The 11,638-nt window shown below is 45.8% G+C and overlaps 1 protein-coding gene across 2 annotated transcripts in view; it reads left to right on the plus strand.

Annotated features, from left to right (window-relative positions):
* EXOC3L4 (exocyst complex component 3 like 4) overlaps positions 1 to 11,638 on the plus strand; it is a 28,838-nt gene that overhangs the window by 9,991 nt on the left and 7,209 nt on the right. The window contains exons 6-11 of one of the 2 annotated variants that reach the window (XM_068160182.1): positions 82 to 182; positions 2,459 to 2,554; positions 4,740 to 4,854; positions 7,731 to 7,853; positions 8,573 to 8,725; positions 9,678 to 9,799. In XM_068160182.1, the coding sequence (XP_068016283.1) occupies positions 82 to 182; positions 2,459 to 2,554; positions 4,740 to 4,854; positions 7,731 to 7,853; positions 8,573 to 8,725; positions 9,678 to 9,799 (710 nt within the window). Of the gene's footprint in view, positions 1 to 81; positions 183 to 2,458; positions 2,555 to 4,739; positions 4,855 to 7,730; positions 7,854 to 8,572; positions 8,726 to 9,677; positions 11,585 to 11,638 lie in introns of those variants that run through there. The other variant, XM_068160181.1, reaches the window with a different exon arrangement.

The following is an 11,638-nucleotide window of genomic DNA, read 5'->3' on the forward strand; positions in this document are numbered from 1 at the left end:
CAAAGACATGCAAGATCCTTGTGAAAGATGTTTTGCCCATGCTTATCTCATCCACTGGAGTTTTTTCATGCTCTTTTCTAGATCATCGGAGAGCACATGAAGATGTCTAGAGCAATCAGCAGAAGCTTGGAAATTAAAATGCTTGAGCTGTGCCTGGCAGAACTGCATGAATTCATACCAAGGTCACCACTGCTCCAGGCAGCACATTCCTTCCAAATGAATCTTACATTGGTAAAAAAGTAGGGAAAAGGTCCATGTACTGGGCCAGATGCTGGCACCAAGCAGGCACAAGCCTGCTTCTGGGAGAATTAAAGATCACAATAAGTCACATAGTGAGCAAGCTTCAAAATAGTGTGGAGGAAGCCACAAACAGATCTAGATAGGACATTTCAAAGTCCCAAAATTTGGGGTCAGAGTTCCAGGAAGGAGATGCTGGCTGGAAAGGGATGGGACCACTGTGGTCCCATCCATCCAGGACTTTTGTGGCATTGAAGGGTGATGCACCCACAAGGAAGCATCAGTTATGGACCACCTAGACCCTGCTTGCACAAAATGTCATCTAGTTGTGTTCTTCTGAGAGGGCTTTCTCCTGCATCCCTTGGCTATTGGCATAGAAATGACTGATGGGAGCCTCTCTGTTACACTCAGCAAAACATAAAGCTGGGCTGTCTTCTGAGTCTTTTTCAAATGTACCCAGTGTCTGAAGGACACAAGACCCTGCATCTTTGATGAAATATTGTGCTTGGTAGCTTGGTAGTCCCCACCAAGTTATGGTCTCAGATCTTACCCTGCATGACATGCTTTTGGTATGCTTCAGGGAAGACTTTTGGCTTGCAGAGGGTGCCAGCACGTGACATGCTGTCCAACGCCTCTGATGGGGCTGTGTTTTGGGAAGGGTTCATGGCTGTTTGCCTGAGCAACGATCTGCAGAAGAGAAAGGCTGCTCAGCGTTAATCAGCTCCAAGCAAGACTAAAAACAGTCTCAAGCTGTGCCAGGGGAGGTTTAAACTGGAGGTTAGGAAGAAGTTCTACACAGAGAGAGTGATTGCCCATTGGAATGGGCTGCCTGGAGAGGTGGTGGAGTCACCATCATTGGAGGTGTTCAGGAGGAGACTTGATGGGCTGCTTGGTGCCATGGTTTAGTTGTTTAGGTGGTGTTGGATGATAGGTTGGACACAATGATCTCGAAGGTCTCTTCCAACCTGGTCTGGTCTGGTCTGGTCTGGTCTATTCTATTCTATTCTATTCTATTCTATTCTATTCTATTCTATTCTATTCTAAAACCCATTTTGCATTAACATTTGAAGTTCCACACTTCTGGCAGGAGCTGAGCAGGGTGTTTGATAATAGACATTTTGCAGGAGGGTGGGGGGCCCAAATACTGCTTTCTCTGATCATGAACCAAGGGCATTGCAGGTATCCAAAGTGCACTAAAGGCAACACTTTCCCTTCTGAGCCCTCAGCTCTTGTAGACCAGAGATGTATAGCTGTCTGCCATACCCAGAGCAAGCAAGGTGGTTCAAACCAGCTATTTGACCTTGAAGTTTGTCTAGGTTTTTGAGGGAAAGACACTACTGATATTCTGGGGTTTGGGTTTTTTTTGGTGGTTTTTTTTTTCTTGGTTGTTTTGTTTGGGTTTCTTCAATTATTTTTTTCTTAGCTTTTTTTTTTCTTCCTCATCTTTCCTTGTGGGTTTATTTTATTTGTGTTAGTGTTTTTTAATTTTTTTTTTTCCTTTTTTATTTTTTTTTCCAGCAAAATGGGTGTAAAATGTCAGCTGGGGCAGTAAGGGCTCCCAGATGAAAATGTCACTGAAACTGAAGCTTTTTCTTAAATGAGACTGAGATGCAAGTGGCTGAGGCCAGCCTGAGTAGTTTTCTTTAGCTTGACAAAGAATGGGTCCACTAGGCAATGCCTGCCTGAGCAGTGCAGACCTCTCTGTAGAACACCTGCTACAGAGAAAACAGCTACCTAACACCAGGCTGAGAGTATGGAAGGGAAACATAGGTGTGCTCTCTCATTCCTATCTACCTTCTGTTGTAAAATCAACCAGCAGATTATTTATTTATTTATTTATTTATTTTTGGTAAGAGGGCACATATTACATTGTCCTAAAAGCCAGATAAATGAAGAACCAGATTGATGAGCCTGAGTACCACAGCCACAGTTAATCCCTCAGTATGAGGAACAGTCATGGATTCCACACACCAAGATCCCTGGTATGTCTCCAGACATGCTGCATGCCCATTCAGGCAAGCACACCCTAAACACATAATTATCTGCCATCTATTCCACTCTGATGCACATGCATGTTATGACAGCTGGGAAAAACATGTCCACGTACAGAAGGGATAAGTTGGGCCAGCCACCAGTGTCTCCTGCCATTGCAGTGCACACAGAAGATGAGCCATACTCAGTCCCTTCACCATTTGTGTTAACTGCTTGTCTTCTCCTACAGGTTTGGGAAGAAGTTTTCAGCATGGAGCACTGCCCAGGACAGCCCCATCTTTGCACCCTATTTTGCTGCCTACATCAACAGCTTCCATGATCTGGTGTAAGTCTACCACCTGCAAAATGAGCTGCAGTGTTGCTGGGGTATGGGAGGGAGAGAACATCTGGCTAAACTACCATAAAAACAATGACTAAGGTTTCCTGGGGTGCTCTGCTGGGAGGTCAGCCTCCAGTCCTTTCTCTCCTCATGGGGCAATCTTCCCTGAGAGAGGCACATAAAAGTCACAAGAGCAAAAAGAAAAAAGTGGGGTTGGATCTGGTGCTTGCATGAAAGCTTTGAATTAATTTTCAGGCCGTATTTTCAACCTCAGAGAAGAGGGGGTTGGTGGTGGGTTGTTGGTTTTTTTTTTTTCTTTTTTTCCCGTGTTTTTGTTTGGGGTTTGGGGTTTTTTTGGTTCTGGAGGTTAGCAGTATAAACCCAACAACACAGTTTGAAGGCTGCTTTTGGCACTGGGCTGGAGGGAACTCTTTGAAAACACTCAACCTGCAAATAAACTCCTGCCATCGCTGCTGGCAGCAGGAGCTTCTAGGGCTTTGCATGTGTTATGAATTAGTTATTTAAAGGCATGCACTGACAAGGTCTCTGATGAACAGATATGCCCACTGGCTCTGCCTGCCACAGAGTGCTTGCAGGAGAGAGGCACTCTCCCTGTATGCAGGACAATGCCAGTCAGTCTGTGTCCCAGCATCTGCTCCCTCAGCTTGGTGCTATGATGACTTTGCGCTTCCCACCCTACAGCTGCCCTTACAGCTGCAGCAGTGCTCCAGTGCCAGTGCCTGGAGGAACTGGTGCTGTTTGTACAGCATTTGCCCCCTTGGGACAATCTGCAGCCACATGAGGACACAGTCCATTGAAGCCCAGGAGCTCTTCAGCATCTGGGGTCATCCCTGCCGTGCAGATGCAGTGCTTTGGAGGCCAATCCAGCTAATCCACACAGGACTAACACCTGAAGTCTGGCTACCGAAAATCTTGGGTTGTTACCTCCGGCCCATGCAGCTGCATTGCAGCAGGGGTGCTACACGCCATACTATTACTCAGGGGATGCAGAGGGCTTCTCACAGGAGCTGATGGCGGCAGCAGCAGCGAGCACTACCGTCGGGAAGTCTCTAGATGGCACGATCTCTCCAGCAATGCTAACGTCGCTGGGAGCTGGCTTTCTCTGCCTCCTCCTGCCCCTGTGGAAAATTGCTCTTCACTGCCGGGGAATGGTGAAGGAGAAGCCATCGTCAGGCAGGGAGCTGGCAGGTGTCTGAGCGGTAGATTGGCTTCGCTGTGTTTGTTCCCGAGTCGAGTTAAACATTCATCAGCCTAGGGTAATGAGTTGCTGGGCAGAGGCAGATGACGTAACTGCATGATTTTGTGGATGCTGGACACAAACTTCAAATGTTCAGCAGGAGTTATGGACCTGAGCCCTCAGCCTGGGGCAAGAGGGATCCTGTTGTGTGTTTTGTACTGCTGCTCGGACAGCCTCAGACATATAAACTAGCTAGTGTACAGTGGCAGGAACTTGTTCTCTGTGATCAACAGTAGTGGATGTAGCACAACCAAGAACATTTTGGGACCACTAGCATTCTGGTGGTACTACTTTGGTTGCCCCTGGAACATGTTACAGCAGGGCAGGGATGGAAAGTGAGGAAAAAGCCAGAAACTTGCAATGCCCCATACATAATGCTGGTGATTTCATTAACTCGTCAGAAGTTGTATTTTCCTCATTAGTAAGAAGCCTTGCAGAAGCACACACCATTCCTAGGAAATTCCAGAGGTTTCCACCTCCATAGTTCACTGTACCAGCCCTTGCCAGTAGTTGCTGCATGGAGTGAGTCAGCTGGGCTCCAGGGGATGCAGAGTTGGCATCTTTGCCTTCTTTGGCTTTCACTCTCACACCATAAACCCCTCAGTGCTTCTCACTGGGTATCGTTCAGCAGAAGTGTCACTCAAGTGGAAAAGTAACCAGCCTATGCAACTGCTCCTTGTGGTTGAACTATCCCACCTGATAAGGAAATAGGTGATTTTTTAGTCACAGTTACTTGGTTGTGATTAATTTTCAGTATATAGGAATGTAAAATAAGTCATTACTTACACACATTAAATCCTTCCAAAAGGAAGTACTGGATACAGGAATTTCTTTTGGAAATATTGCCTAAGATGCCAATCTGGATAAAATGCTTAGAGCAGTGTAATGGCTTACAGTTTAACATTAACCTATTGGTGCCATCTCTCTCTTTAGGTCAGGGTTAAAAACAGTGTTTAAAGTCAACACTGGGGAACTGGAGAAGACTTTGGCAGGTTTGACAAGGAACTTCACGGATATCTTTTTAGATAAATTGAGAACAAAATCACAGGTAAGAGAATCTTGGCCACATTGAAACAAATGGTTTCAAGCTGCACCAGGGGAGGTTCAGACTGGATGCTAGGAAATATTTCTTTACAGAGAGATTTATCAAACATTGGAATGGACCGCAGTGGTGGAGTCACCATCCCTGGAGGTGTTTAAGCAGCATGTGGACCTGGTGCTTAGGGACATGGTTTAGGATTGACCCTAAACTCGGTCTAGGGTTGGACTGGATGTGATCTTTGAGGTCTCTTCCAACTATATGTTTTCTGTGATTCTGTGATTATTTTGTAAATATAAATATGTGCAGGACCACAGCAGTAGCTGAGGGCCATGGCCCTTCCCTTGTCTTGCCACCTGGGGCTCATTTTGCAGCACAAACATTATGGTCCCACCAGAATGCCTCCCACATGACATGTGTAGAAACTCTTCTTAACTCAGAGCAACACTTCCAGCATCCTGGGAGTTTTTCACTAGGAGCCATGATATACTGTCAAGCTGTTTACTTTAATACAATGGCAACCACAAGGAAAAGGTATTTAGTGACCTCCAGCTTCTCAGGCAAAGTAGTGGGGGTAAACCTTATGCATGGCAAAGCACCAGGGAAGTCAGCTGGACTCCACTGATGGGGCATTTTTCATTTTTACAAAACATTTGTATTCTTCAGGACTTTGATTTACTTAATCATAGATCTGCCATCACAATCTGTTATCAACCTCTTCAGACAGGACAGAATTCATTCTGCTAGAGGTGATTTTTCTAGGCTATTTCTATGGTGAAGAAAGACTGATTCTTTCAGCATGAAAATGCTGAAGTTCTGGTATCAGCTGATAAAGCTCTGGTATCAACTTCTGTTAAGAGGCATAAAAGACAACATATTGCAATGGAGTTTGTGATTTTGGGGTCCTGTAGATGGGACTTCCTGCTCTCAGCCAGCTGGGGGTCACTACCCTTAGCTGGTATAACATGGAGGAAATTAAGGCTTTGGACTCATCTCTTTTCACTCATCCCAATTCATTTTCTAAATGACCAAGCATAACTTTCAGAAACCAAGGCAGTCACTCAACTGCTCCAGTCTAAGCCAAGCCAGCCCGGCCAAGGGGACTTTCCAGTGACAGCAGATCTTGTCTGGGAGCTTAAGGAGCAGGCAAGGCAGGAGGCAAGCCAAGGCATTGAGCAATAGAGCTGAAATGCCATGAGAATTGAGAGCAGCTGAGGCAAAGCAGTTTCTAAACAGCCCTCCAGCAGGCTGGGAGCACAGCAGAAAGGCATGAGTTGGGGAAATAATTGGGAAGGAGATTGTCAGGAGCCTAAAGTGCAAAGGGAATGTGCCAGAGAAGAGATATTTTGAAAATGGCTGTTAGGAAAGTCTCTTCTGGGAGCAACCAGAAGCCTTTAGCAGATGCTGCGGTGTTCCTACGTGAAGGCACATTAGCTATAGAGACCCATCAAGGAAAGCAGCCCACTGAAGACACTTGGTCAGAGCACCTTGTACTCAGGGTAAGTGGGAAATGGTGCCATCACTCCCACATCATCAGTGACCATGAGGCATCAAGGTGGAAGCGCTCCTAGCTGCTATTCCACTACCACTACATCAGAGCAATTGAGCAGAAGGAAAATCCCAGTGAGACTTCAGGCAGACACATGGGTCTGGAGGTAGTACAGAACAGCTCACTGCAGGAGCTGTTAGCAAGAGGATCTTGATTCCCATGTAGAGGAGGCTGGAGAAGTGATGTATTACTGGGCTGATTTCCAACAGATTCACTACCAAATGATTGTCATGTCCATAGCTGATCCAAACCCATATAATGCTAGTGTACATGGTTCCACACCACAGCCTGTTCTACCCATGAGTTTCCTCTGGCTAACATTCACATTTGTTTATTCTTCCATACAGTGGTGATACATATTTATTTACCTAAAGAAATATAGCTGGTGGATTAGAAGGTGGCACAGAGCAAGGAAATGAGGTGTCCCAAGTAAGGCTTTAATGCTAAAGCATCTCCTGCTCAGGGAGTGATGCTTCTCCTGTTTGCACTGGGGCACCTGCCCAGAAAGCAGCCCACAGCCCACTCCATGCTTCTGGTACCTAATTTCTGGTATGTTTTCACACAGACTGGTTGTGCTGTCAGTTGTCTGTAATTTTCAGATCAAGCCTCCTGAGCAAGCATACAACTGAGTGCCTTTGGCTAGCACATCAGCTAGTCAGAACATTATGGGTGCCACCAGAGAGCCAAACATGAGCTAACAGTGTGCCCAGGTGACCAAGAAGGCCAATAATATCCTGGCTTTTATTCAGGAGCAGTGTGGCCAGCAGGAGTAGGGAAGTGATTACCCCCCTGTATGTGTGAGGTCACACCTTGTGTACTGTGTTCAGTTTCAGGCCCCTCACTACAAGAAGGACGTTTTGGTGCTGGAGCAGGTCCAGAAAAGGGCAATGAAGGTGGCGAAGGGTCTGAAGAACAAGCTTTATGAGGAGTAGCTGAGGAAACTGGGGTTGTTCAGTCTGGAGAAAAGAGGGCTGAAGAGAGACCTTATTGCTCTCTACAACTATCTGAAAGAAGGTTGTTGTGAGGTGGGGGTCAGTTTCTTTTCCCAAGTAACAAATGGTAGGACAAGAGGAAACGGCCTCAAGCTGCACCAGGGGAGGTTTAGATTGGACATCAGGAAAAAATTCTTCATCAATAGGGTTGTAAAGCATTAGAACAGACTGCCCAGGGGAGTGGCAGATTCACCATCCCTGGTGTAGATGTATTGCTTAGGGACATGGTTTAGTGGTGGCCTTGGCAGTGCTAGTTTATCAGTTGGACTTGATCTTAAAGGTCTTTTCCAACCTAAATGATTCTATGATTCCATTATTCTATCAGTGAATTGGTCTTTTTTTAGCCACTCTTTAAGAAAATCCTGACCAAGGACTGGATTTTGGCAACGGAAAGGCCAGACTCACTGGCATCAGCAGTCTCACAGTTCTCCAAGCACCTTCAGCACATGAGGCAGCCCAAGGGGCAGGTAAGTGGCTTGTCCCATGCCAGAGTGCAGTGATGGTGGGGGTGACCCACTGTCATCTGCAGGCTGTGGTTCAACCTGCAGACTCATCTCCAGCAGTGGGGGCTGTTTATAACTGTGAAGACAGCTGATGTGGGGGAGTTCAGCTATTACCGCACTTCCACATGAGAGTAAGCAATAGCTTTCCTTTCTGTAGTTTAGATACAGGAACTGTTTTCTTTAAAGAAGAACAAAAAAAACTTTGGTGAACATTACCACTGAACATTGCAATTCCATGAGTTGCAGGTTTATAAGCTCCTTTCACATCCTTGGAGTTGTGAAATAAATTGGTAGGAGACAGCAGCTATTGAAATCTACTTAAAATCTACAAACATCATCAAAACCTACTTTCAAAACAATTCTGAATGTTCCCCTCTGCTACTGAGGAGTCAAACTACCCACACAAAATAGTGGGCTATTGCAGGGTGAGGAGTCCTTCCATGACATTTCCTTGGGCACTGAGTTTGTTCTGTGCCACAGCAAGAGGCCGAGTCACTGGCTCACTGTGGCAGAGCTGTCCTGGGCAGTGCATGCTGATGGTGTCCTGTCTTCATGTATCTGCTTTATGCCCTTGATTGATACTAAAGACCCAAGCCCTTCCCACTAGCCTCTCTCACTGCTGTGGTCTTGCATAGAAACCACAGAAAAAACAGAAGGTTTGCCTCTTTTTTTTTTTTAACCAGGAGCTTCTACATGACATTCATAAGTATGTGGTGAGGGAATACATTGCACAGGTCATCAGACCCAGGCGGAAAATAAACAGGGAGACACGGCAGATAGTGAGCAACAAGATGAGCCAGGAAGCCAGAATCCTTAATGACATGTTCATTGATCAGGTAAGTGAGTACCCTCCTGGAACACCCTGGCTGCCCTTTTTCTGGAGGTGCAAGATCCCCACTTGGCTTTCTGGAGACAGAGATGTCAGGCTGTCAGAGATGGCAGGCTGTCAAAGATGGCAAGCCCCAAGAAATGTAGAAGTCCTTAAAAGAGAACAAGGAGATGGTACTGCAGGTTCATGGTGTGGACTTCCAGCTCGATGGCTGCTCTGCAGCACTGGATTTTATGTGCTCAGCTGGCAGCTCTCTGAGTGCAGTGCCTACGCTGTGGGATCACACTCATCCTGTTACAACTTCTTCCTGGGCCTGTTCTCTTGGGCCATAAAGATGCACCTTGCCTCCAAAAGATGCACCTTGCCTCCAAAAGATGCCTGCCCTCAGTAGAGGTCAGGGACAAGAGTCTGTTGAGAAGGTCCATTCAGGCACAAAGACTGCATACAGGAGGGTGATGGGGAGCAAATTCTGGATGATTGTGTGTTTTGTGACTACACAACATCAGTCTGGGGTTTTCAGGAAAGCCAAATCTAATTAATACATCAGATTTTGTAGAGAGTGAGGTGTCCAGGGCACTCAATCCCACCAAGGTGATTACCTCTCAGAGAAGAGGCAGACAAAATTATTAGGCAACAGGAAGGGAAGTCTCTGGCATCCAACCAGTGTGTCAGATCACAGCCAAAATGTCCTGCCCAGTGTCTGGCTCCTGAGGTGCTTGTGGGCATCAAGGAGCACAGAGTAAAGCTCCAGCAGAGCTACCAGGGGCAGGCTGCCATTGCCACCCAGTGCTGCTTCGGCCAGCACCCTGCTGACCCCCAGCAGCACCTTGCCTGCCACAGGACAGCTTGTCCTACACCAGTAAAGGCAGCCCTCTGTTGTGCTCCGTGCTGCAGGTGAAAAGGTATTTTGCAGATGCTGCACTCCCTGCTGAAATTCCCCTGTGCCTCCTCGTTCACAGGGCTCTGACTCTGGCTGGCTCCTTCCCGCCATACACCACATTGCCAATATCCTTGGGGAGGACAGAAGAGACAAGATCGAGGAGCACGTCAAGGAGCTGTGTGAGGATTATCCAGATATCAGGTACAGGCAATGGCAGGTGCCAGAACTGCTGAGCTCCATCCCAAATAGTGCCAGCTTGTGCTGTGCCTTCGCCAAGCTCTTCAGCTTCTCTGCTGGTAGCCACACAGCCACACAGTCAAGGTGCCAGCAACAGGAGAAATCCCACCGTATTTTTCTTTCTTTATGTCTGTATGCTTTCTCTTTTTTCCATGTCTGTTGGATCATATAATGTACACAAGTTACCTCAAAAGCCTTTTCATTTTAAAATTAAAAGAATAGAATAGAATAGAATAGAATAGAATAGAATAGAATAGAATAGAATAGAATAGAAGAATATAATATAGACATTTCAGTTGGAAAAGGTCCAGAGCAATCATCTAGTGCAACTGACCCCTCCAGGGCTGACCAAAAGCAGGCTTGGGTCACTGGCCACCTGTCCAGGAAGCCTGTTCCAGTGTTTGATTGTCTTTTTGGTCAAGAACTACTTCCTAAAGTCCATCATAAACCCTGTGTAATGCAGATTTGAACCATTGCTATGTGTCCCATCACTGGATACCATTTTATAATTGCAAATGAGCCTTGTTTCACTGTAAAGCTCCAGGCTGCTTTTTAGTGCATCACTAGTCTTAGCCCAGCTTGACAATTTGCAGGCTCCAGCTTTAGGGCAAATAGTTTGTCTCTGTTCCCAGATCTCAAAGTGCAGGAGACATTAACACAGTTCAGCTGCAGTTTCTGACAAGGTCTCAACACAGTCACTACATTTTGGAATAAATTACAAATTTGTTCTTTTGCACTTTCCTTTTGCTGTTCCAAAGCAGCATCTGCAAAATTTAAGGCTGCTGGAAATGTAAACAAATTGACTAGCTCTGTGTCTGGCTAAGCAGCTACATGTCAGAAGTTGCATTCTCTTCCACAGCCCTTCCACCAACCATTGAGAAGGAATATCTATGGTATAGCTTGCAAAAAATTGCATTTAATCAGAGTCATTTCAGAAAAAGGCACTGGGTTACACAGCTCCTGCTGGGTAACATTTGTACCACCAAAATAAACCCTATAGTAAGTAAATTGATCAGAACACTGGATCCTCAAATAATCATGAAAAAAACATCTTCTCAAAACTGAGGATAAAAAATGTCATAAGTATATTTGAGTGGATCAGATATGCTTCGGGCTTATCTGTGTGGGGAAATTCAAGACATGGTCTTGAAAAGGAGTGATTGTTCCTGAGTAATTAATTCCCTAGGTGAACACACCTATCGCACAAGGGGGGGGGGAAATGAAAACAATTAATCCCAGTGGCTTAGACTAATCTGATGAAGGAGGCAGTGCCTGTTCTGGGAAGGACTGGAGGAGGTAAATGGTGGATTGTCAGGCTTAGCTATTTCAAAACAAATTTCCAGGCTGTGGTTTGTGGAACTTTTTTATCATGAGCCTTGGATCACAGCCAGGTTTTTAGGCTCATCCTCTTGGTTGATCTAGTTCCTGACTTTCCATTATTGAGCAATATTATTTTTAACAATGACATTCAGAAAATGAAGCAGAACCTACTGGACCTGCATTGCTTCCTGAACAGGTCTCTGTTAATTCTTCCCCTGAGCTCTCAGAGACGTTGCTGAATTTGTACATACTGAGATTACAGGAACAGGGTATGTTTCCAAGTTGGCTTTCCTATCTCTAATCTAATTAGAGCCTGTCAGCTTCCTAAATATTAGCACTTCCATTACTCAGCTCAAAATAATCATTAAATAAAAGGTCTGCAGCCTCTCGGGAAAACTCGGAAAAGATGTCACGTGTGTGTGGAGATGGAGGAGGAAATTCCCCAAAGCACCAGCAGCAGGAGGGTGGTAGGAGCTAATGCCT

The sequence above is a fragment of the Melanerpes formicivorus genome, unplaced genomic scaffold (genome assembly GCF_026170545.1).
Source record: "Melanerpes formicivorus ecotype bairdi unplaced genomic scaffold, bMelFor1.0.p_v2 SCAF_48, whole genome shotgun sequence".
Lineage (NCBI taxonomy): Eukaryota > Metazoa > Chordata > Aves > Piciformes > Picidae > Melanerpes > Melanerpes formicivorus.